Raw genomic sequence first — 27,251 nt, forward strand, 5'->3', positions numbered from 1 at the left:
TTTTTGTTCACTATAGCCAATAGCAAGACACTAAACTACCTATGCCCAAGTTGAAGAAGAAGAAGAAGAAGAAGTTTATTCAATGCAATACAAAATTGAAATATAATACACTTATTCCCCCTCAAAAGGCTCCATGACCAGGGATACAAGGGGGATAACAAATTAGCGCAACAATTGAGCATACAAAATTAGCGGACATTTGTTCTACAGACCCTCTGGAGAAGAAGATGAAGAAGACTGGAGAAGAAAACAAATTTATTTAGAATAACAAATTGATAGAAAAATTTGTCAAAAATTCGTCAAAAATTTGAGCAGTGTGCTCCTGTGAATGAAAGACAAAAAAATAGATAGGTATCATATTTACCAAATCAAAACATATTTCAGCAAATCAGCAAGAAAAAACACCTTTAAAAGTTATCTGTGGAATCACCCACGCTAATAAAATTAAACTGTTGAATCCCATTATATAGGAGTGCAATTTATACTTTTAGTCAATTGGCAATAAAAAATAAGCTATTAAACAAAACAAAAAACACAACAACAACATTGAAAATATATACAATAACCTTATCAAAGACAAAGAATTACAATAACATTAAAAAGAAGAAATTTCAAATCATAATAAAGGTAGAACAACAAGAGTGAAAAGGAAAATATTTTTGAGAACATAGTTTGTAGGCGTCATCTAGTCTTAAGTATACTGTCAAATTCAATCCCAAATATCTATGTATATTCTAATGTTCAATTCCAAAGGAATGGTGTTCTTCCTGTATGATTTGTCCTATGCATCGTATCAAGAACATAATACTCAGAATAATACAAGTTTAAAAGTACTTATCTATGTGATAAAAAAATAAGACTATGGTGACATTTTACAAAAGGTTTTTGTATGTGCTGCAGAGAGAACTTTTCCTGAGGAAACAGAATTACATAACAGAAAAGCTTTTCTCTAGCATTTCTGTAAATTCTGAAAATTCTGAAAATTTCTGTAAATTCTGAAATTCTTCAATAATTTGGACTTGAACATTTAAACAAAAAACTTATTACACCCTTAAACACAGACACGCACAAAAATATACTTCTCAGAATGTTTTCTGTGATGATTCAATTTTCTGATGTGATGGTAGGCTTCTCACATAAAATTAAGTTCAAAAGGTTTTTATTCATTATGAGTTCTTTTATGACGAGATAAATTGCCCCTTGTAGTAAAACGTATCTCACATACATCACATTCAAAAGGTTTCTCTCCAGTATGAGTTTTTTTATGATAAGACAAACCTGAATTATGACTAAAACGTTTCTTACATATATCACATTCGAAAGGTTTTTCTGCAGTAGGAGTTCTTCTATGTTTAGAGTGGGTGAATTTTCGGTAAAACATTTTCTCACAACTGTCACGCTCGAATGGTATTTCTCCACTATGATTTTTTTTATGATTAAATAAAGTGGCACTGGAAGTGAAACATTTCTTACATTTATTACATTCGAAAGGTTTCTTTCCAGTATGAGTTTTTTTATGATAAGACAAACTAGAACTATGATTAAAACGTTTCTTACATATATCACATTCGAAAGGTTTTTCTCCAGTATGAGATATTTGATGACTAAATAGATGGGCTTTTTGGGGGAAAGATTTCCCACATATAATACATTCAAAGGGTTTTTCCCCTGTATGAATTCTTTGATGACGAGATAAATTGGCACTTAGAGTAAAACGTTTCTTACATATATCACATTCGAATGGTCTTTCTCCAGTATGAGTTTTTCGATGATTCGATAAAATGGTAATGGAAGTGAAACATTTCTTACATATATTACATTCGAAAGGTTTCTTTCCAGTATGAGTTTTTCGATGATAAGACAAACCAGAACTAAAATTAAAACGTTTCTTACATATATCACATTCGAAAGGTTTTTCTCCAGTATGAGATATTTGATGACTAACTAGTTGGCTTTTTTGGGGGAAAGTTTTCTCACATATATTACATTCAAAGGGTTTTTCTCCAGTATGAATTCTTTGATGACGAGATAAATTGACACTTATAGTAAAACGTTTCTTACATATATCACACTCGAACGGTCGTTCCCTAGTATGAGTTTTTTGATGATTAGATAAAATAGAGCTAGCAGTGAAGCATTTTTTACATATATCGCATTTGAAAGGTTTCTCCCCAGTATGAGTCTTTTGATGATAAGACAAACCTGAGCTGTAATTAAAACGTTTCTTACATATATCACACTCAAATGGTCTTTCTCCAGTATGAGTTTTTTTATGATCAGATAAAAAAGAACTGGCGGTGAAGCATTTTTTACATATATCACATTCAAAAGGTTTCTCTCCAGTATGAGTCCTTTGATGATAAGACAAACCTGAACTATTACTAAAACGTTTCTTACATATATCACACTCAAAAGGTTTTTCTCCAGTACGAGTTTTTTGGTGATTAGATAGGTAAACTTTTTGGCGAAATTTTTTCTCACATTTACCAAGTTCAATAGATTTTTTCGCCGTATCAAAAACTTCTTGTTTTACAACAACATTTTCAGCACCTACATAGTTGGAATTGGACAAATCTTGTTGACAATTCAAATCCATTTCTTTCTTTAGCCGTATTCCTGTGAGACCTGGCACGCTCGATAATCCACTTTCTTGCTTGCTGATATCATTGTCGTAGAGCATTGCAGCGGGGAGAACTAAAATAACATAAAATTCACCTTAAAATATCATGAAATCATATTTTTTTAAGACTTTATTTTGTACGCAAATCAGTTTTACAAACTTTTAGCCTTCCACAGTTATTATAAATCTCATTTTAATGACTATTACCTCGGTACTTAATTTACAAATTGCCAATTAGAATTTTATTAATTTAATTGAATTTCGAATTTTTAATTTCTTTCTTTATTTGTTAATTTAAAATTGCGAAGCTTGAGGTTGTACATCAATTTTCTTAAACGTGTGTAGTTTAAATAATATCCGTATGCAATTGTCAGTATTGTCCTGCTTTTGTCATTTAGCGCAAATTCTAATAGAATAATTATATTTATCTTTAATAATTTTTTTCATTTTTTTTATACTATGTAACATTTTAAACAATTCGACATTATGTCTTAATAGTTTGTCAAGGATGACTTAAGCAATAAAGGATTTATCTTAGGAGCAAATAACAGATTCATTAAAAGGCTCATTTTAGTAGAATCTTCAAAACAAATATTTTTGAGAACATAGTTTGTAGGCGTCATCTAGTCTTGAGTATGCTCTCAAATCCCACAAGATTTATGAAAAGGCTCTTTTTAGTAGAATCTTCCAAACAAATATTTTTGAGAACATAGTTTGTAGGCGTCATCTAGTCTTGAGTATGCTCTCAAATTCAATCCCAAATATATTTTGTTCGAAAGTGCGATTTCACAGGACAGAAACTGTTCTTGTGGGATTTTCCGTTTGCATCATAAAAGGAACTATCAAGAAATCAACACTATGTCTAGTACAAATTTTAAAAACTACTTACCTTTGAAAACCAGCCTGTGCCGACATTTTACAAAAGTTAGCATAAATTCTTTGGTAATTTTGACACGAAAAATTAATGAGCATATTACACCCGTGTACCCTGTATATTTTTTGATGACGAAAAAAATCTGACGTGAAAATTACCTTACTTTGGTACTTAATTTACAACAATCCAATTCAAGGCATTACTCGTATTATACTTCTTTATTCCTTTCTTTGTTCGGTAATTTAAAATTCATAAACTTGAGATTGCACATCAATTTACGTAAGGATAAATTTGTGTAAAAAATATCGCTCTGCTATAATATCCATATTTATTTATTTATTTATTATTACGAATAGCGGCAAGCATCAATGCTTGTCGCAAAAACACAAAATCATAATGCTAATCTAAAGTAAATTGGCAACGACAAACTAAACAGCAAAAACTTCTAAATAACACGACACTACACAACAAAAGCGTTTAAAAGAAAGGCGTATTTACTAATGCACTCTTAAAAATTCGAACACTCTCTGCCTCGACAACAATCATGCTGACGAGTAAAGTGATAATGGCTAAATTTAAAAAATAAATTTGGATCAACATCATTCACTCCTTTAATTATAAGAAACACATTTACAAGGTCATTGCGACGTCTACGAAACTTCAACGACGGGAGTTGAAGCCTAGAAAGTCTCTGCGGATAGGAAAGGTGCCGAAGGTATGGGACCAATCTAGTGGCCCGTCTCTGAACCCTTTCTACCCTATGCTCATCTGTTAGACTTAATGGAAACCAAACAGAAGTATTATACTCAAGAAGAGGGCGGACCATTGATTTGTATAGTAGAAAGAAATTACGAAGGTTGAACCTACTAAAGCTTCTCCTTATAGACGATAAACGATAATTTGCATTCTTTACAATTTCGGAAACATGTTTATCAAATTTCAATTGGGTATCAAAGTAAACCCCAAGGTCACGCACTATTTCGTTAGAAGGGATTCGTATGCCAGACAGCTGGTAAGTATGCACAGGTGGAAGTTTACGAGCATAGTGTAGAACAGCACACTTGGAGGGTTTTATGAACATGGAATTAGATTCGCACCAATAAGTTAGATAGTCAAGATCCTCCTGTAAAAGTTGCACATCGTTTTGGTCTCGTACTGGTAGATAAAGTTTTACATCATCCGCAAACATCTTGACAGTAGAATGCTGAACAGAGGAAGGCAGATCATTAATAAATAAGCAAAATAAAATTGGACCCGGGCAGCTACCCTGGGGGACTCCGCTTAACACATCAATTGAGGATGGCATAGCTTCACCGACAACAACCTGCTAAGTTCGTCCATTTAGATAATCAGCAATAAATGCAATTGTTTTTTTACCCAATTTATAAGCTACACATTTTTTAAGAAGGGTGGGTACTGAGACTTTGTCGAATGCCTTCGAGAAGTCGATGTAAATGCAGTCAAAGGGTATAGCTAAATCGGCAAAACGTTGAAAGTCCAAAATAACTTCAAAAAGCTGAGTATTACAAGACCTGTTTTTTCGACAACCATGCTGAGCAGGATTTCAAAGATGATTTCCGTCAAAATACTTTTGAACGCGTAAAAAAATCAACTTTTCCATCACTCGGCAAAAAATAGACGTGATTGAAATTGGCCGATAGTTTTTAAAATTTGACCTGGAGCCACTTTTGTGAAGTGGCTTTACCAAGGCCTTCTTCCACCCTGACGGACACAGTCCATGCGCCAAAGATAAGTTAAATATATAGGTAAATGGTTCTGCATTTCATGAGCAATTTGTCTTATCATTATGTTCGGGGAACCATCTATGTCAGGCGCTTTAGACGTATCCAATTTTATAAGAATAGTATAAACATCAGTCAATGAGAAATCTGAATCATCAAATGGAACAAGAATATCCGACGACGCAATCGACTCTACTTGAGATGCAAAATCAGCTTCATTTGAATGAATTGGCTGTGTTTTAACAAAAACTGAAGAAAAAATTTGGTTAAAAATAAGAGCCTTCTCAGAATCATTATCAATCTTTTGGTGTGTATCCTGATGTGTGAACGTAGATGAAGATGGTGCAAGATTAGCCTTATTCCTATTTACATATTTCCAAAATATTTTAGGTGATGCGGTGCTTGAGTGAATAATACACGACTCAAGCTCTTCACGATTAGCCCTAAGAAGCCGAGTGACCTTGTTTCTCGCTAGTGAATACGCATGCCATTCACCTGAGTCCTCTTGCAACTGAGTATCCAAATGCCCTTGTCTGACTATTTTACTATGTCGTGACTCAATATAAGACCGCCAAAGACTATTTTTTTTCACGTATTGCTTGGAGTATGTGTTTCGGAAGTTTAGGATTATTTCTGCGGCCGGAAAAATTCTTCACCAAAGGAACAAATTTATCCCTACATTCCCTCAACACTTTTTTTTACAAAATCAAACGCGGTGTCCGGAGAAACATGATTACTTTTTAGTTCATACATGATATTAATAGACGGAATAAATTGTCGCATTGATTCATAATCGGCTTTAGCACAATCATGCCGATAAAACTCAAAACCTCTCTGTTGAGCATCAATATTCATGTAAATATCTAACACAACATGATCACTTTTACCTAAAGGCGGACGGAAATCTACACTCAAAATATCATCGATTGACTTGGTAATAACCAGATCTAAAATCGATGGAATAGCATCATTCCTGGCTCGAGTTGGCCTATCAATATGTTGGTGTAAGTACAGATCATCCAATCTATCTAAAAATTGCTGCTCATACGATGAAGTGGACAAACTTGTACTATGCGCACTTCAATCTATCAAAGGTAAATTGAAGTCACCTAGAATAAGGAACTTTGAACTACGACCAACAAGACGAGAAATACACGCTAGAATATTGGCATTATTAACTGGACTCGATAAATTCACAGTAGGACTACGATAAAAAGCTGCAATACACATGTAAGTACTATGATAAGGCAATTTAACATCAACCAAAAGACACTCCGACACTGAGTCTACTAACGAATCAACAACCACAGAAAACTTAATAGAACAATGAATATAAATACAAATCCCTCTTTTAGCTGAATTATTAGATACTAAATTATATTGTGGTAGCGGCTGAAAATAAATAGACGGGTCACTGAAATGTTTTGGTAAAACTTCGGTAATAACAACTAAATGTGGTTTACGTTGCTTTATTAGCTCACTAAACTCTTCCCATTTAGATGACAGGCAGTCTGCATTTGTATATGTCACCAAAAATTTACTACTCAGACACTTCAACTTTTTTAGGGAGTCACTCTTCGATGCCCGCGTAGCTATTTGGGGTTTCATGAAAAGAGTTATTATTCACGAGGGTTAGTCCGTTTTTGCTACGTTTAATTTTCCAGTTAGTATCGCCACCGTCCAATTTCGATTTCAGCTCCTGTTTCAGGGCATCGTACTTCTTTTTTTTCCAACAGTTCAATGGTAGTACGATCATGAGAGACTTTGAACAAGGGGTATGTAGCTTTGATACTAGCAGTCTCGGACATCAGAAAGAAACAAGCTGTATCTCGTTCTACCGGTGTCTTAAACATCAACTTAATAGGCCTGATCTTACCAGGCGTATGTTTACCAAGTCTAACTGAGTAGCTACATTTCGCAGGGCAAAGTACAAGTAGCTTGTCGTTGAAAAATTTGCAATCGGTCTCGTTTTGTTGTCTACGAGATGACAAAGTAGCGTCTTCAGCTAAACCAAACACGATCAGGTTTTTTTGTTTTTCCACAAAATCTGACACATAAAATGAACTTAAGTTCGAGCTACTGACACTGATTTCCTCGTCCTTTTTCACAAATTTTTCAGTTAGGCTTTTGTCAAAGCTCTGAAACTGGACATCGGAAAGTGTGCACTTATTTTTCAGGTCATTCTCTATTTCAGCTTCTTTGAGTTGGATAGCCTCTAATAAAGCGCAAAACTTATCCTCCATCGCCTTAAATGACGTTTGAATTTCACCCTCAAAATATCTTTAATTTCTGCAGATGTCAGCCCTTGGTTGATCGTGTTTTTCTTTTGTTTACATTCGGGACAGAACCAAAGTGACCCGAGCCTCATTTTTGTGAATAAGTTGTATTCCGGCTCTATTCCAAGCATACGATGCATACCCAGGATTCGCATGAGTCGCAAAGCAATGCAAAATCGTCATCTTGCAATTGGGAGTCACAACCTTTACACTCATCAACACCTTTTTTGGGCGAATGTCTTGGTCTTTTTTGGGCAACTGAGTTAGACGATCCTTTATTTTTCTCCACTAACTCTATCGTTCTAATAGTGACAACAGTGCACGCGCGCTAATAATATACTATATTAAATCCCTACTTTTCCAATTAAAACAATTTCTGAACAAAATGGTATTCTAACAATTCTACCATTGTAAAGGACGGTAACATTTTCTGAGTTTTACCTTTATACCCCTAGCCGATTTGGAGACTCAGGATAAAAAAATTTTCCTGACCTTGCCAGTCTTTACTGGTTGAAAATCCGCTCCTATCATTGCACTCTCATCAACTTTCTTTTTTCTTTTTGGCTCGGCTATTACAGTCCCAGCCCCTCTCACTTGATCTCCACTGTTTTTCTTATTGATTTACCGAGGAATGGGCAAACCTGCAAAAGCAGAATTTATTTGCCTTTAGTGTAGAATAAGAGCAACAACAGGAACAGTTCAGTGCAGTAAACGCTCTCAGTGGCTACACGTCAAATGTGCCAATATAACAATTGGGGAACGAGAAGCCTAACCTGACTGGCTTTGCCTCTCCTGTCAGGCGGCAAGTGTCCCGCTTACTCCCGTGCCCACAAGCAGTTTTAAGTCAGACCCTTACGTTACTGTGACCCCAACTTTCAGTAAAGCGAAAGCGACCAAAGTTAATCTAACTTGTGTTTGAGGCACCAGAAACAGTACATCCGGGTTAAGTTCTAAAGTTTCGAGTACCCCTTCATGTACTAACTGTGTCAAGCTCAATCAGGAAGTAGCCTCTCTTCCTCAGACCGTTAGTAAGAACAACGAAGTATTGCTGAGAAAGATTCAAAAGCTTCAAACATTCAAGATGAACTCGACAAAACCGCGGCTGAGTCTAGAACTTCCTATCAGGAAGCGGCCAAGCAAGAACATGAAACTTCCCGACTTCAGTCGGAAATTGCCCTTCGACAAGCTCGTATAGCTAAAATAGAGCATGAGTTGACTCCTTTTCGCGAAATCACTGCTCCCTCATTACTCAAATAAAAAAGCTGAGTGAAGACTCGTTTAAAACTGCTGCAACAATAAATCAACTAAATGACCAACTACATAGTCAAACAGTTCGTGATAACGATCTATAGTAAGGAGCGACCCGGCTCCATGGTAAACGAAACTCTAAAAAATCGAATTTTGACACTAATAGATAGATAAAAAAAATGGATTTTTATGATGATTTTTAAATATATAAGTTTCATCAAATTTAGGCTTACCTATTAAAAGTTACAAGCCTGGGAAAATTTGCCTTATTTTGAAAAATAGAGACGGATCAGAGTTTAATTGCTGTTTTTTTCCCAGGGGTGATCGTATCGACCAAGTGGTCCTAAAATGTTGAAAGAGGGCTCCTTATAACGAAAGTTAAAAGTTATAGAGCCCTTTTTAAGTGAGCAAAAAAATTGGAGGGCACCTAGGCCCCATCCCAAGTCAAGTTTTCCCCAAAGTCAACAAAGTAAAATTTTTAGATAGCTATTCTGTTCAGCATAGTCGGAAAAGCTAATAACTATGTCTTTGGGGATGGCTTCCTCCCTCACAGTCCCCGGGGGCTCCACTCCCGCCCCCCCCCCCCAGATGGTCGAATCAGGAAAGCGACTATTTCTAATTTAATCTGGTTCGGTCCCTGATACACCTGTCAACCTTCATCGTCCTAGCTTATATGGAAGCGCCCAAACTAGCAAAACCAGGACCAACAAACCAACTAACCGACAGACCGACCAACGAGAAATTAAGATCGCTATATGGCACTTGGCCGACGGGCAAGTGCAATAAAAAGTTAATTAAGTCTCAACAAACTTCATCAGCAAATAACATCCCAACTATAAAATAATCATTATGCGATATGTAGCAATTATAATAATCCTAAAAGCAAGCAATTTTCATCTCTGCCTTTCAAGCTCAAAGGCTGAATGTGTCTAAAAAGACATTTACAAGAATAATAAAAAAAAGGTTTAATAGTGTTAATTCACCGGCCGAGAAGGTCAGAGTCACAGTAGCAACTTCATTGATCATACTTCACTTTCTTTTTAGAAAATAAAATAAGAGGAACCGCAAAATTTTATATCCGGAACCATTATTGATTAAATACTTCTTTTAAATTGCAATCAATGCACTCAGGTACAACAAACACTTATCTCTAACGCCTCATCGCAATCTCAAAGAACTTTAGAACACAACATTTCATTTTAGACACGGGAAAACACAGAATAAGATCAGGAAACCTAAAGCGTACCCTTGTCCCCGTCGTTGTTCGACTCCTGTTTAAGACAGTCAGCATTGTGTTGACAATCAACCGAGATATCAGAAGAAACAGTAAAAAAATCGGCTTCCTGTTCTGTAAACAGCATAGGATGTGTGCTTCCAAAAATATCCTTGTCATCATTTGAGGATGTGTCTTCAGTTTCTAAAAACATTAAATCACATTAGAAAGCTAACAACGTTATGTCTCTTACTTGAGCAACAAACAGTAAAAGTCTAACATACAAACAATAAAAAACAGTTGAAAAAAGAATAAAAATGTCTCATACACAGCAGAACAAGAAACTTATACAAGAGACTTTTAGTCCGCCCTTCAACAAGAAGAAAATAATTTTTATGTTGCTGATTTGGGCCATTTTTGAAAATTTATAAGCTTTAGGTCTGGGCTAATTCGCTACGTTTACCTTAGAGCCATCTCCTTAAATAGATTCCTAGAACAGTTGATCTAATAAACGCCTTAGATAATGTATCTTCTTATCAATTCATGGTTGGGCCCATAGTTACAATCAAGTAAAGACGATCCTTGGCAAATGGTATGCAAAAATTCAGAAGTGTGTTTTCTAATAAACTGTCTAGTAAAAGGCTTTTTCCGATAAATATTGATTAAGAAATTGAACTGCTATTCAGGCAATTATTTGAAAAATAAATATAAGAGAACCGCCAAGCCGTCTTTAGTGTCAAAAAAAGAAGAATATTTAACTTCTCCTATCTATATTATTGTTATTATTTATTATTATTAATATTGATATATAATTATATTATATACTATAGCATTTTATATAATAATAATTATTTTTTTTATAAGAGTAGTTAGCTAATCTTTATATATTTAACATATTTAACTGATATATTAATTGATCTTTCTATAAGAGGAGTAATCAATGTCTTGAAACTAAAACAAACTGTTCCTGCATAGAAGATCTGAAAATCCCCTAATCCCTCCCTAACATAGAGTGTTTACAGTATAACATAGCATATGGTTTATTAAATATATATATATGGTTTTAAAATATACTGAAACTGGTATCTAGAGTACCTTCATACTTTAGAATAAATAGGGAGGGTGCTGGGGGATGGGCAACTTTTGGTAGACAAAAACTTGAAAAAAAGACAGGAGAGGCATGACCAAGCTGAAATGCTTGACATACTTTCCAGTATTTCTGCTTTTTTTAATTACTTCTGTAATTTTTGTCTCTTCTCAACAGTAAAAAAGAACGTTTAAAAAATATCAATATTTTATGTTGACCAAAAGAATTCTATTTTTGGAATCAAGAGCACCATACAAGTAATTTCAATGTTTTTAACATAAAATAGGTACATAATAGTTCATACAAATTGAATTAATTTTAAGATGAGTCAGAATAATGTGAACTTGGTGATACATTTCTTGTTTATACTTGCTAAAGCACTGGTTTTGGAACACAAGAGATACCTTGGGGGTGCATCAACCCCAAAATCTTTCAATATATACACCCTGGCTTTCCTATTTGCAAGGCGTAATCGCAGGTAAACCTAAAACTTCTTTATTTTCAATTGAAAGATGACTCATATTTTTGAAGAGATCAACTAAATTAGTTACCTATTTTCGACAGAACACCTTAAATTAGTTATTCTTTCCTTAGGCCATACTGCCGTTCTATGACGAATAAATAAATTTTCAAATGGGGATAAATGGATTTTGACAAACAAATAAATTTTCAAATGGAAATAAATCCATTTACCCCATTTGAGAATTTATTTGTTCGACATAGAACGACGGTGAGGTCTAAGAAAAGAGTAACCTAATTTTAATTAAGTAATTAAGTAAACACTTTAATTAAGTAAACCTAATTTTAATTAAGTAATTAAGTAAACACTTTAATTAAGTAACCTAATTTAAAGTGTTATGTCGAAAATACATCGTTTATATAGGGAAATGAGACCAACAAAGTTAATAACTAAAAACTCAACATTTTATTTGCAATTAGAAGACACAGAAGGCTTTGCTACCTTGACTGGGAATTTGTTTTATTTTTTGGCAAGATTAAAGAAGGAAATTTACATCAAGACTTTGAATGAACTTCTTCATTGAACTCTCTCTGCAAATAAGCTAGTTAATAATCCGGAAGTTCATTATTTTGTGAAAGATCCAATAAGTTATTTATTTTTGCATAAATATGGTAGTTTCAATTATATTATTTTAGTAATTCTACTGATGATGGATGCAGTATATGTGATGGAAATATTTGGACTTTTGTACCTGTTTTATTTTTTTCACGGTTTAAATAAATGGATTTATCCCCATTTGAAAATTTATTTGTTCATTACTAGCCTACTAGTAATAGTATCCAGACATCCAGTTAGTATATGCCCTCTCCTTCTAAAAAGTTATTACCAGCTTCCCCAGTACTGTTCTGCACTTATTTGGCTAGCAAATGACCTACAAAACCAATAGAAGAAAACTGTCAGATACAGTCAATTTATAATTCTGTGGAAGTATAACAACTTTCGTTTTAGAAACTTTTAACTTAAATATTTTTTTTCTTTGTCTGGTCATTCTGGGTCACCCGACAATCATATTCCACCAAGGTAATAAAAACGTATGGTTATTGAGACAATAGTTATAAAACTTTCTTTTTAAAAAGTTTTGGTTTAATCTATAATAGTTAGGTGTCATAGTTTATTTAACCCATTTTTCAAGTAGAACTAGCAGAGATAAGTGGGAATCGTAAAAAACTCTGCTAACTTTGGAGCCAAAATCACACAAATAAGCAGCATATTTATTCAGCTACCCATAATGGCAATTACCTTGCTTAATAACAGTGATGCCAAAGACATCCAGTTTTTCCATATCTCATCAGTTGAGTCAAATACACTGCCAGTTTTGCTTGACTTTTCCAGGCAATTTTGGAAATCCCTAAAACCCAAAGAATTAGTGAAGTATAAAAGAAAAGAATGAGCACTAAGCCAAGAAAATAGTTGACAAAACCTAGAAATAAAAATAATCTTATTGTAAATGGTTTGGATTTTGTTGGTCTTTCCACAATAACGTGTTGCAAATCTTCTAGAAAAACTTTCTTCTAGAAAAACTTTGCAGCTTTCAAATGAAAAAGTTAAAAGGGCAAGAACAGTTTTTTATCATATCTCATCATAGGCAGTGCTATTGTGCTATAAAGTAAAGAGCTATAAACACAAAAACACAAAATGCTATAAAAACAAAATATTTTTTTTTATTTTCACCGAGGCACTTCAGGAGGAAGAACTTGCAGTAGAAAATTTGGAAAGGGTTAATTCAATTGAAATGGAAAGTTCTAGCGCCCTTTTTTAAGATTCAAAATTTATTGGAGGGCAATCAGCACCCTCACATGCCTTTTTCTCCCAAGGAAATCCGAGCAAAATTTTGTCACTGTAAATTTGTTCAGCATAGTTGAAAAGTCAAATAAGTGCTAATACTACAACCATTACCAATACTACCACTGCTACTGCAACTGCTACTTCTAATACGACTACAACTAAGGCTGAAGATATTAAGGTGAAAATCGCAAGAAATTCTGAGAGGGAAGTAGAACTAAATAGAAACACACCATGTACATACAAGTTGTCAAACGAATGCATCAGAAATTATTTAGAGCTTCTTAGTGTATTCAGTTGAAACTTCTGGGGCATCATAAGGAGTACATTCAACTGACCAAAAGGGCAATGTAGGCAAACTGCAACTAATACTAATGCTGCTATTAAAAAAAACGCATACTATTACTAATACAACAAATACTACTACTCCCAGAGCTAAGAGCATGTAGGTAACTATGATTGTAACTGCAGCTGATTTACGGAAATGCGGAAGGGGATGTTGAAAACAATAAAAAAAACACTATTCACGATGGTTGTCAAAAGAGCACATCCACAACTTATCAGGAATAGAAGAGGATATAAAGTTGAAACTTCCAGGGTCTTGTTGAAAAGTTCTTGGAGAGAGAAGGGCCCCATAGTTCTTTTTAGATACCCCCTCCCATCAACATCAATCAGAATACCGAAATGATCATGTTCTTCAAAATAGTCAAAAGTTCTAGTAACTATACTTCTGGCGATGTCATGCTCTAATGGCACACAATGCCTAGAGAGAGGGTTGTATGTTATACAATCTGTTCATTATTATGTACAGATTTCATCGTTTAAAATGGAGTGAAAAGTCAATCGTGGGTGCGTCAGAAAAGGCTAAGGGGATTAAGGCGAAACTTAGAGGCATGTTAAAATAAATCAAAATGCACTATTCTCATTCAGTTTGTCAAAATGGCATACCTACAAAAAATCTTAGGAGCAGTGAAGAGTATTAAATAGAATATTTTGGAGCCTTTATTGCTACTTCAACTATGACCAAAACTGCTTGCAACTGTGACTATGTGTGACTGCAAATAAAATTACCTGTGATTACTAGCAGTTTTAACTGGTACTGCAACTAAAAGCGACAACGACTACTTGTAAGTGTGACTATTCCCCACTTCAACTGGAAGAGCAACTTCTTGTGACTGCAATTACTTGTAATGGATATTGCAACTGCAGTCACAACTGCGACTGCTTGAGACTTCGCAATGACTATCTGCATTTGCAACTGTAACTACCTGTGACTGTTAAGGTGACTAAGTTTATTTGTAATCTCACTGTGATTACTTGCAACTATGTATGATAGTAACTAAATGTGATAGCAAAAACTAGTGACAGCGACTGTTTGTGACTTCCAAAAACTCAATAGTTTTTTAAATATAGCTGCAACTACAATTATTCGTGGCTGCAAAAACATAAGACTGCCACTGAAACTACTTCTAACCAGGGTTGCCAACGGTTCAAAAAGGGTTCATATCAAGGCCCAAAAAGAGTGTAAGTCAAAAAGTTTACTCCAATTGTAAATTTCTTTCCAATTTTTATTCTAAATGAGTAGTTTTTCAGGGTATATTACTCATTTCTACTGCTTTGCTTTGAGTACACGAAGTTTTAGTATAGGCTATTTATGAACATAAATTAATACAAAAGGGTTACCCTGAGTTCACACATTTGTACACAAATTTTGGTTAAGATCTATCTGATTTTCTAATATATCATAAAAGTTCATGAATCTCAACTTCTACAACAATTTCAATGAATAAATCGCATCAAATCAAGAGGCTGGGCAAGATCAAAATGAACATTGAAAAATTGATTTTATTGGTTACAAATTATAGATAACTACACTCTAAAGCAGAAGAAGACAATTAGAACTGATTGTTTGCAATGAAAGCAATGGAATAATCTCTCAGCAGAAGTTAGAGGTGAATGTAAGATTAGTCTGAGAATTTGGATGGCTAGACCCAATTTGAAGAATATAGGACAGTTTGTTTTGTGCAGTATAGCCTGGGTTCTGCACAAAAAAGCCTTCAGTGGCCATAGCAACTAAAAAATCTAGACTAGCATGGGGCAAGCTGGTTCTAGCAGTGGCACTTGTGAGAAGCCGATTTGTTTCTAAACAAAAATAGAAGTAAAAAAGAATAAAAATGCAATATACTATTTGACTTACACCTATCTTTAAATGTCATCATTGCTGACATTTTTTATGCATCCCATTCCCTTGCCTTAACATGACAAGAGGCCTTGTCATAGACTATTTTAAAAAGCTAAATTAATATGCTGTTTTTTTTTCAAAATCAGATGCAAATAAATTGTCTAGTGTGACCCCTATAATAATTATCGTGTTTATATGGGAATTTTGTGACCAGTCTTTCAATGTAATATTTCACCATAGAAAAGAGTATATTTGGGAACCAAGGGGAGAAAGCAATATTGCAGATCATATGAATCAGAGAAAAAAATCTTTCTGGGTAGTCTATCCAAACAATGCAGAAGTGTATGATTAAATTTGCAACTTTGTCAAAATAACAACAATAGCTGGCAAAAATGTTCAGTGATACAAGTGACATAACATTTCATTTTGATTAATTTTCAATGTTGATTGTGAAGAAGTTGGAACCCATCTAAAAGTACACAGAATGTCATAAGTAATAACAAAGTTAATAAACCATGATATTTATTCCTTAATAAATCCAAAGCTAATAAATTTTCAGATAAATAAAGAGTTAATTTTGAGGGAGGGACAAGGGGAGGAGGGAGGTAGAAATATGTGTATAATCCTCAGGGTTGTATCCAGAACTTTTGTTTTGGAGGCTTCAGAACAGGCACAATCACCTGAACCTGAAGAAGAGGAACTAGATTTGCCTGCAAATTCTGTTGAATACAATGTTTATGACTGTACTAAAAGTTCTGCTGTTATGATCCAGTGCTTTGTTAATCACAGTCATCAAAGAGATACAAACCATTTTTTACTTGTACTCAGTGCTTTTACAAATAAATGAAAAATAACATGCATATTATTTTAAAAAATGTTGCTGAATACAGCTATTTAAATACGTAATGCAGTTAAGGTATTTCTCAGGTTTAAATGTAGAAACAAAAAATTACTGATGATATTACTCCAAAATATATTTTTTATGTAGGCTATGTCCAAAATCAGGCACTGTCCAAGCATCAAGGTATTACCCTGGGCACAAGATGTCCAAAGGGATAAACTAGACTGTTAATTAAATTGATTAAACTTTAGATCAAGGGATATTACCTTTTTTTTAGATTTTATTTAGATATCCTTATGAGAACACAAGAGAAAACAGACATTATAAAAGTTTCACCACGGTCATGGATGAAGTGCTTGTCCTGGAAGGCCTACTTGAGTAAACTAAAAAGATTGCAATCTAACTAAAAAGATCTGCATTTTCAGAACTAAAGGTAGAGAAAAAGCAACTAGTAACTGAAAACTAAGGTAAAATGTTGTTTTGTCAAAATTTCAATAGCTATAGACCTGTCATGTAGGCAAATTTCACTAATGCTACTACAACTATTGCAACAATGCACACTAAGGGTATTAAGGTGAAGCTCTAAAGGAATATTTAAGCAAATGTTAAACTAAATGAAAACAAACTATGAGCATGAAGATTGACAAATTGGTGACCAAGGTATATCTCAAGAACAGCTCAATTTATTTATTTAGACTTTTCAGGTCAAGTTCTGGCAGATTTTGAACTAACCAGAAGGTACTATGTGCATATAGTGTTGTAAAATTTACCTTATAATCAAAACATGGTAATCAAAATCACTAAAACAGGTAAATTTGGTAAGATCAGGTGATCCCTTGGAAACATAGGTTAAATGTTGCTCCTTACTTTCAAAAAAATAATTTTGTTTTAATTTAACTAACTGTAAGTACGGAGCGACTCGGCCCAATTGCACAAAACAAAAAATTAACAGTAGTTACAACAAAAGACTTAATTTTTTATACAAATTTAAAATAAATAATACTTATTATGTTTAATATTAACCTTCAAACGGCACAGGCCTGAGGAAATTAGCCTGATTATCAAATAAGGGAAAAACGTTCCGTAAGACTTAATAAATCTTACACTCGTATTTAAAATCACACCATCAGATTCACTGTATCAGAGAACACTAATGCAGAGGTTTCAAGCTCAGATAAAAAAAAAAAAAAAAAAACAACTACAAACCACGCTTTTTGAACTGAAAATAAGGAGCAACGCTAAAACTTACAACAAACCTAAATTTCGTATATGAATGGTTAGCCCCTTCTCGATGCCTCATTCTTTACATTAAATTTTGACCTTTGGTCCCAATTCTTTCCAAATTTTCTTTAAGAAAACTTAAAGGCCATTTAATTAGAATTAGAAGCTTTTGTAGAAGTGCTGAAAAACTTGCCTCCTTATTTTTATTGAAAACAAACGTGCTTTTTAAAATTTATTCGTTTAGATGTGATTTTCCCCTGTTTTGTTTCACTATTCTGATTGCTCAGTTTTCTACTTTATTTTAGGTAGAACCTCTCCCAAAATGTCCCAGACGGCGCCGAGAAATCTTATTTCAGCACTGATTTTGGTTAATGAAATTTTTGACTCGGATGACGAGTCTACTGACTCGGATGACGAGTCTACTGACTCAGAAAATGAATTATATCAAGATGAGGAAGAGCTGAATGAGCCAAGTATTTTAACGGTATTTCAATGTTATGATTTATCAGTTTTTGTGTGCATATTACATAATTAAGCAACTGTCATGAGGAAGCAAATTGTTTTGTTTGACGTTTTTGCATGCAATCAATCTCTGGGACTAACCAATACAATCAATGCGGAAACTGCATATGTTAATTATTTGAGAATTCCTTTTTCTTAGTCGGAGGATTTCCTTCCCTTACTCAAAACTGTTGACTATGTGCGTGCTATTACGACATAATTTACAAATGCATTAAATTGATTTCACTGGCTTCAGCTGATGCCACGACATCATAGACAGGAGACATAATATATATATATATATATATATATATATATATATATATATATATATATATATATATATATATATATATATATATATATATATATATATATATATATATATATATATATATATATATATATTAGTATATATATATACCTAGTTGGTGGGGGCGCTTCGCACCCCCGTCCGCGTAAGTCGTTACGCGCCATATTAGTTACGCGCCATTGTAGTTGTGTCCCTATGTCCCACCTGTGAATATATATATATATATATATATATATATATATATATATATATATATATATATATATATATATATATATATATATATATATATATATATATATATATATATATATATATATATATATATATATATATATATATATATATATATATATATATATATATATATATATATATATATATATATATATATATATATCATGAAAAGAGAAATCACCAACGCAACAGCACAAATACATAAAAAAACAATAATATATATATATATATATATATATATATATATATATATATATATATATATATATATATATATATATATATATATATATATATATATACATATAAATATATATATATATAGATTAGGGGGGAGCAGTTTAACTTCTCTGATACAAACAAATGATAGGTCTATATTAGGATTCAGGATGAAATTAATTCTAAATGTAGGTCTAAGTCTAGGCTATTTCTTAGCTGTCCGATTAGTGATTTAATCATAAAATTTTAAATAGATTAAACTATTAGAAAAGCTACTTTTTGTTATCTTAGAGAGAGATTAGGAAAAGTAATGAGTAGAGGGAAAAAATACATCTAAAATTGAGATTGTTTAAATTGAAAATTTAGGGTAAAATAAGAAACAATGGTAATAGGAAATGTGCATTCCCAAGCTCTATTCCTAATAACACACCTTTCTAACTGATAAGAAACCTTTGTTCTGTGCATCAGAGCCTAGCCTACTAGCCTTTGAAAGCTAGGCCTAGCTCTCCAGAAAACCTTAATATTTTATAAGCACAGACAAGATTATGCTATTTTAATAGAATTTTAATAGATTAATAGAATTATTAATCATACTACTCCACTATAAACATAGCTTATCTACAAAACCCATAGCTTATCAACAGGTGAGTCACATGCACATGGTCGTCTGACGTCACAATCCTCAAATAATCTTTTTATTTGGGGGTTATAAAGTGCCAGCCCACGGACAAGTAATCTTGAGCGTTTGTGGGGATAATCCGACTAACCTCTGACGTCATATGTGTCTAAAGAAACGCTTGGATTAATCAGATTAATAATCGGACAAGTAAAGAAACGCACCCGAAAGCAAATATCTTACAGTTAATTAGATGAGGGATGAGACAAATTGAAACTGCCCTAATCTGAGTTGATACTCCTCTGTGAGACTTTTGACGACAGATACAAAGAAAAAAAGGTGAAAGATTAACTCGATATGGGGAGAGGCCAGAGCTATATACAAAGAACAAGAACACAGATACAATGTAGTATTTTTATATTATGTTGTATGGAAGTTTCATGTTATGTTTTTTTTGTAGGTAGCCTGGGTCAATAAACCTATTCAATAGACAACATTACATGGTGTCAGAAGAGGGATCAAAATAACAATGGACGTCCTTCAGCCATCAATAAACTGGGAGGTCAACTCCCTTTCAGAAGAATGGGACCGCTTTGAAGAACACGCTAAGCTGATGTTTGCAGGGCCACTTTCAGGCAAAACAGAAAAAGTACAGTGTGCCTACCTACTCATCTGGGCTGGAGCAAAAGGTCGGGAAATATTCAACACCTTCAGCATCGCGCCTGAAGAGCTGCACAAAATTGAACCTTACCTCGCTAAATTCAAAGCATATGCTTCACCTCAGAAGAACACAGTTTTTGCACGATACCTGTTCCAGAAGCGAGACCAAAACGACACAGAGACTGTGGAAAAATACATCACAGATCTAAAGACATTAGTGAAACCATGCTCCTACTACGACCCAGATGAAATGGTTCGGGACCGAATTGTATGTGGAATCCAAAACCAAAACATGCGTGAAAAGCTCTTGGCTGAAGGTGATGAACTCACACTGGATAAAGCAACCTTTATGTGCAGAAGCCACGAAGCGACCCAGGCTCAACTCAAGACATTCAACGGAACGAGACCAGCCCCCATCAAACAAGAGATCGACGCTATATTCCGCTACCAAAACCGGAACAGTGGTAGAAACAAACAAACAGAAGCAAGCGGCTCCAAGAGTAAAGCATGCTACTTCTGTGGCGGAACATACTCCCCCTCACATATCTGTCCTGCAAAGGGGAAAACCTGCTCCATATGCAAAAAGACCAACCACTTTGCCAGGGTCTGTCGAAGTAAGACAGTCAGTGCAGTTGATGAAGACGCCGCAGATACAAACCCCAGCGACGAAACTGTTTTCCTTTACTCCATCGAGCAAAGTAAGAACAAAGACGAAGCAGTTATTCCACTGACTATCAACAACCAGTTCCCTGTACAATTTAAGATCGACACAGGAGCCCAGGTGAATATCATCCCAAAGAAGTATTTTGACCTCATCACGCCAAAGCCCACCATGAAACCCACCAATAAGCACCTCACAAGCTATTGTGGAGCACGGATCCCAGTAACAGGAGTCTGTGAACTATCCTGTAGGTACAAAGACAACGTGAGCAGCACGCAGCAGTTCTATGTAGTCGAGACCTCATCCTCCCCAATCATTGGCTACCGTTCTAGCCTCAACCTGGACCTGATCAAGCTAGTCCTAAACATAGACGTAGCAACCTCCCAAGTACCGCACCTGAAGGAAAAGTACAAAGAAGTATTCAGAGGAATTGGGAAGCTGGACGGAGAATGCAACATACACCTAAAGGATAACGCTACGCCAACCGTCTACCCAGCCCGACGAGTCCCCGCCGCTATGCAGGATAAGCTCAAGACAGAGCTCAGTCGCCTAGAAAGCCTAGGTATAATAGAAAAAAGTAGTGACCCCGACCGAATGGTTTAACTCAATGGTAATGGTAGAAAAGAAGGACGGCTCCATAAGACTGTGCATAGATCCAGTTGATCTAAATAAGTCCATCAAGCGACCGCACTACCCGATTCCCACTCTGGACGATGTCACCTCGAAGCTACACGGAGCCAAAGTATTCACCAAACTTGATGCCCGATCCGGTTACTGGTCCATTCTGCTGTCTGACGACTCTTCTTATCTCATGACATTCAGCACGATCTATGGGAGATACCGTTTCAAGCGAATGCCCTTCGGAATCATCTCAGCCCAAGATGAATTTCAGCGGCGAATGGAAGACGCTTTCGAAGGCCTAGAAGGATTCGAAATCATCATTGACGACATGATCGTGTATGGCAACACCCAAGAAGAACACGACGAACGTCTAGCAGCAATATTGGAACGCGCCCTTGTCAAGGGCATCCGATTCAACGAAGAGAAGTGCGAGTTCTCAGTATCCAGAGTAAAGTACTTCGGACACGTCATAGGCTCCGAAGGAATGCAGCCAGACCCCGATAAGATCCGTGCCATAAACAACATGCCAAGCCCATCATGCCGAGAAGAACTCCAAACACTTCTTGGGATGATCAATTACTTAGCCAAGTACATTCCAAGTCTCTCAACAAAGAACAAAAAACTCCGTGACCTGACTAAAGCAGACCCGTTCATCTGGGAAGAGGAACACACGCAGATCCTAGAAGACTTGAAGAGCTCCATAGTATCCAACACCCCGTTCTTCAACCACAAGAGTAACAACGTGGAACTCATAGTTGACGCCTCTAGCCACGGACTTGGTGCACACCTGGTCTCGGAGGGGAAAGTCACAGCTTATGCATCGAGATCGCTCAGCAAAACAGAGCAGAAATATTCCCAGCTAGAAAAAGAGCTGTACGCCATCGTATTTGGCTGCAAACATTTCCACCATTATCTCTATGGCCGGCATGTCGAAGTTACTACTGACCACCGCCCACTCGAAACGGTGGTGGCAAACCCTATCCACAAGGCCCCACCCCGAGTACAGAGATTAATGCTCCAGCTCCAGCCTTATGACCTTAGCCTGAAGTTCCGACCGGGCTCAGAAATTCCTGTAGCCGATGCTCTATCCCGCCTACACCTGGGCGATGCAGATCCAACACTGGAAGAAAGTCTAGATGTCTACGTACACCAAGTTGTACGAAACCTACCTGCCAGTGACCAGAAGCTCGAAGAGATCCGGGTGGAAACAACAAAGGATTCAGAACTGAGTACCCTGATCAAAACAGTCCAAGCGGGGTGGCCGAGTGCAAGAAAAGACTGCCCAACCAACATCCTAGCATACTGGAACTTGCAGCATGAACTCTCCTTCGAAAAATGCATCCTACTCAAAGGAGAAAGGCTGATCATCCCCAAGAATATGCAGGCAGCTACACTGCAGCAGTTACACGCAGCCCATCTCGGAATCGAGAAAACGAAACAACGAGCCAGAATGCTGGTATATTGGCCAGGACTCAACGCAGACGTCGAGCGGTACATAACGAAGTGCCAAACATGCGCCAACAACATGCCAAGCAATTCAAAGGAACCGATGATAAACCACAACATCGAGACGCTGCCGTGGCAAAAGGTTGCGACCGATCTCTTCGAATGGAAAAGCGCCAGTTTCTTGGTAACCGTCGACTACCACAGCCGTTTTTTCGAAATCGACAAGCTTCCGACGACCTCATCCAGTGCAGTCATCACGAAACTCAAGGCCCATTTCGCCCGACACGGCATACCGTCTCAGCTAATGTCAGACAACGGACCTCAGTTCACATCGAGAGAATTCACCGATTTTGCCAAGACGTGGGGAATCTCACTAACCACGTCCAGCCCAGGATACCCAAAATCCAACGGACTGATCGAGAAGGCGGTACAAATCTCAAAAAACATCATGACGAAAGCGACAGAAAACGGAGAAGACCCCTTCCTGGGTATACTAGAGTATAGGAATACACCAGTCGACGGGTTCGCGTCCCCAGCCCAGCTCCTAATGTCGCGTCAGCTAAGATCCATCCTGCCGTGCACCGCACAACACCTCAAGAAGAAAGTCATTCCGACCACACAGTTTACCCGACGAAGAACTGAAATGCAGAAACGCCAAAAGCTGTATCATGACAAATCAGCTAGATCACTGAAACAACTCACCCCTGGAGACGCAGTTTACGTACAGAAGACACCCGACGGACCATGGAGTCAGGCTGTTGTGCTATCCCATGCAGGACAGCCACGATCCTACCGGGTGCGTACCAATGAAGGTTCCGTGTTAAGGAGAAACCGTAAACATCTCACAGCCCGTCCACATCAAAGCCAGCAAGGTTTGAGCCGTGTCAGTGAGACAAGCGATGAAGCAGCACCACCAACAACAGAAACGGCTATTGAGTCACCACCCTCAGCTTCACAGCCAGACCTGTTCATGTCCCCATTGCCACTGCGGGACGGTCAGCAGGCCAGCCCGAGCCCCAACGAGACGGCCACCGTATCTCAGCCCCAGGGTACCAGCGAAACACCATTGCAGCTACGCACGCGTTATGGTCGAATAGTAAGAGGACCCCTGAAGCTAAACCTGTAAAAAAAAGAGTGAAGTGAAAAGAAGTATGAAAAGCTGCGGCCTTAACGCGGCCAAGGACTCAGTGAAGTGAACCAAGCCAAGACTTTAGTGGACCACTCTTGAAGTTAAAGTGTTTTGGAAGTTTAGTATGTTGCTTTTTTATTATGAGAAGGAAGATGTAGTATTTTTATATTATGTTGTATGGAAGTTTCATGTTATGTTTTTTTTGTAGGTAGCCTGGGTCAATAAACCTATTCAATAGACTGCCCAACCAACATCCTAGCATACTGGAACTTGCAGCATGAACTCTCCTTCGAAAAAGGCATCCTACTCAAAGGAGAAAGGCTGATCATCCCCAAGAATATGCAGGCAGCTACACTGCAGCAGTTACACGCAGCCCATCTCGATTCCGAGATGGGCTGCGTGTAACTGCTGCAGTGTAGCTGCCTGCATATTCTTGGGGATGATCAGCCTTTCTCCTTTGAGTAGGATGCCTTTTTCGAAGGAGAGTTACAATCCTTTTTCAAAGGAGAGTTACATGAGAGATACAATACAAAGAACAAATCAAATTGATGTGAATTCAAAATTCTTGCCAGATGTAATATTATGAAGAAGCTACGGGATGCTGAAGTCCCTAATAGCGATTCCAAAATGGAGTGAGTTTCAATTACAGCACATAAATATTTATTGTCGACCTACAAATTATTGCGTAGTACCATTTTAGCGAAAAATTCTAATTCCAGAATTTGCATGAGGGTATATGGACTACCATACAGTCCTTTCACCCCTCTGACTTAAAAATGATATCTTCAAATGGTAAGTAAGCCTTCTTTATCTTTTGAAAAAAAGCACCTGGAAATAAAAATAAAATCCTTTCGGTAAGGATCTTACTATAAGGGCCAGAGCCATTTCTGGGCTCAGTGGTGGCCAGGTAAAAATTGATTACAGTACCCCCTTCGCAACTCAAATACAAGCAAAAAAACGAATCAAAGTGAAAAGTTTAACCAATATGGGCATTTCCCTAACCTTGGCTCCACGGCGCAACCTCCCCTGGAGCTGTCTCTACTACGGCATGAGATGCCTCTTCCCAATAGTTCAAGGCTTGTTCACCAGCCAGCACAAGTATGGCTCTTTTTACTCACTCTGGTTCTCTTCTAAAATGTAGAACTCTGGGTAAAACTCACTTTTCACTGTCACTTTCGTGATTTGAGCACATCACATTATAATTTCGTCTTTCAGCATTAGGCGGCAATTGTAAACTAATGATAGAATTGAATGATTTTGGGATCACTAGTCTTCCGAAGCCTATCTTAAATTATGTGCATTCCGACTGTCAAAAGGGCATACGTGCAATATATAAAGCTTAGCTAACGGTATTTAATTGAAACTTATAGGGGATGTTGAACCAAACCAAAATATTTTTGTGGAGAAATATTTTGGAAACAGTATAGGGTATTAGATTGAAACTTTCAGAGAATGTTGAGGTTACTGTTTCATTCGGTTAAAAGACACTATGTGCACCCCAGTTGTCCAAATAACGTGTCCAAAACACGTCAGGAATGACTAGTGGCATTTCGTAGAAACTTTACGGGAACGTTGAAGAATTTATTTTACGGCTAGAGCAAGGGGAAGGAGAGACTAGTTAAATTCCTGCTTGGAGTAATTTTGTTTGTTTTAAGTTTGACTTGAATATATAATTTAATTTTTGCTTATTTTAAAATTTATTTATTCATCTATTTCAGTATCTGCTATCTTTAAAAAATTCTGTTTCCCAGAGCTTTTTATTCAGATTAATATTTAAAAATATTCAAACTATTATGGAATTTATCAAAATTTTACAGTTAATTTTTTAACAGTGCTCATTTTGTACTTGTTTGACAATTTATAATTTCAAAATCAAGATGAAAGATATTTCAGTTAATAAATACAGTTTCCTACGATTGTTAGCTGTTGACATTATACGAATGATTAAAATAAAATATTCATGATTTGAGAGGTATAGGCCTAATACTAAAAAAATAATTTTAAGTTGAATTCTTTTTCATTCGTTTATTTTAAATTAAATTTTAATTAAGTCCAGCTTTTAGGCAAAAACCATTCTGATGTAATTTTCCTGGACTGTTTGGCTGCTTTGATAAAAGAAATTTATTAAAAAAAAATTTTGGAAAAAAAAATTTCTCAAAGAAAAATGAAGAGCCATATTAAACTTAAGACCAGCAGAAATAAATTCCTATTGTAATTAAAGCTGAAAACAACCAGATCTTATAAATAAAGGATAAACGAAGCCTAAAACCTACAAGAATTAAAACAAACGATCGCATCGAACCCAAAGATAAAAATACTGATGACTAAACAAATCTTAAAACGAGTACATACTAAATTAAATATTCAAGTCAAACTTAAAAGGACAAAAGTTACCATAAACAGAAATTTGGTTAGCTTTCCTTTTTTCCTCTTTTAACTGTGAAAGTTTAAAGCCTCTTGCTTTTTATAGAAAAAGCAATATGTACTTTGAACTTATCAAAATCTATTGAAAACTGTATTTATCTTGAACAATGCGATTGCTTTTCCAAAACAACGACGAGAAATAAAACATAAATCTTTATAATAATCAAGATGACTCAAAATAGATAATGAACATAAATTGAATATTTAATACATAATGTCATTAATTCCTAGAAACTCAGCAATTCAACATTTTAGTTCACTGTAATTTTTCATTTTCAATATTTTAAATACAAAAACGAAATTTATGGTTGTTTTGAGTTTGAGTTATTGTAGGTTTCTATTTCTTCTGATCGTAAGTTTCATCGATCTTAAGTTTCATTGATCATCTCCTTAAGTCCCTTAAATCCTTGAGTCCCTAGGATATCACAAGCTTTTAACTTTCTCTCCAAAAGCTTTAATAAAAAATCTTTTAGCAAAAAATAATCACGATGTCGGTTTAATATTGAATTAAATAAAAAAAGGATTTAAGGGACTTAAGATTTTGAATTAAAATGAAATAGTTGTAGGCATCAAGCCATGGCTAATTGTAGAAAAAGCCAAGACATATAGTCCAATTGAGTGAGAGGCAAGGGAATTTTTCTTTTTAGTTTCTGCAATGAATATCAACAAAAGGTATTATTCGATGAAATACAAAAAGAAAGTATTTTTCAGAACCTAGAATGGTGGGGTGAATACACCCCCGCCTATCTTATGTGTCTAGATTTAACTATTAGACAAAAACTGTAATAATCTAAAATAAAGACTATAAGATTGCCAAA

At 35.7% G+C, this 27,251-nt stretch overlaps 1 protein-coding gene across 3 annotated transcripts; it reads right to left on the reverse strand.

Annotated features, from left to right (window-relative positions):
* Nucleotides 1-58: 58 nt before the first annotated feature.
* LOC136034040 (zinc finger protein 883-like) lies at nucleotides 59-24,589 on the reverse strand. 3 transcript variants are annotated; one of them, XM_065715112.1, is made up of 4 exons: nucleotides 24,540-24,589; nucleotides 12,820-12,928; nucleotides 10,007-10,177; nucleotides 59-2,694 (listed from the first exon to the last, which is right to left on the reverse strand). In XM_065715112.1, exons 2-4 carry the CDS (start codon nucleotides 12,860-12,862, stop codon nucleotides 1,160-1,162), a joined length of 1,749 nt encoding a protein of 582 aa, XP_065571184.1. In that variant the 5' UTR covers nucleotides 12,863-12,928; nucleotides 24,540-24,589; the 3' UTR covers nucleotides 59-1,159. The 3 variants fall into 3 exon arrangements, with proteins under 3 accessions (XP_065571184.1, XP_065571183.1, XP_065571185.1); XM_065715111.1 differs by lacking the exon at nucleotides 24,540-24,589 and adding an exon at nucleotides 19,736-19,898; XM_065715113.1 differs by lacking the exon at nucleotides 24,540-24,589 and adding an exon at nucleotides 17,409-17,501.
* Between the last annotated feature and the right edge of the window lie 2,662 nt (nucleotides 24,590-27,251).

This window comes from Artemia franciscana, chromosome 12 (genome assembly GCF_032884065.1).
Source record: "Artemia franciscana chromosome 12, ASM3288406v1, whole genome shotgun sequence".
Taxonomy (NCBI): Eukaryota; Metazoa; Arthropoda; class Branchiopoda; order Anostraca; family Artemiidae; genus Artemia; species Artemia franciscana.

Coding starts and splice junctions, on each gene's coding strand:
- LOC136034040 (XM_065715112.1), bottom strand. CDS start 12,862: ATGGAAAAACTGGATGTCTTTGGCATCACTGTTATTAAGCAAG. Junction 10,178..12,819: donor CATCACTGTTATTAAGCAAG/GTAATTGCCATT, acceptor TAATGTTTTTAG/AAACTGAAGACACATCCTCA. Junction 2,695..10,006: donor GAACAACGACGGGGACAAGG/GTACGCTTTAGG, acceptor ATGTTATTTTAG/TTCTCCCCGCTGCAATGCTC.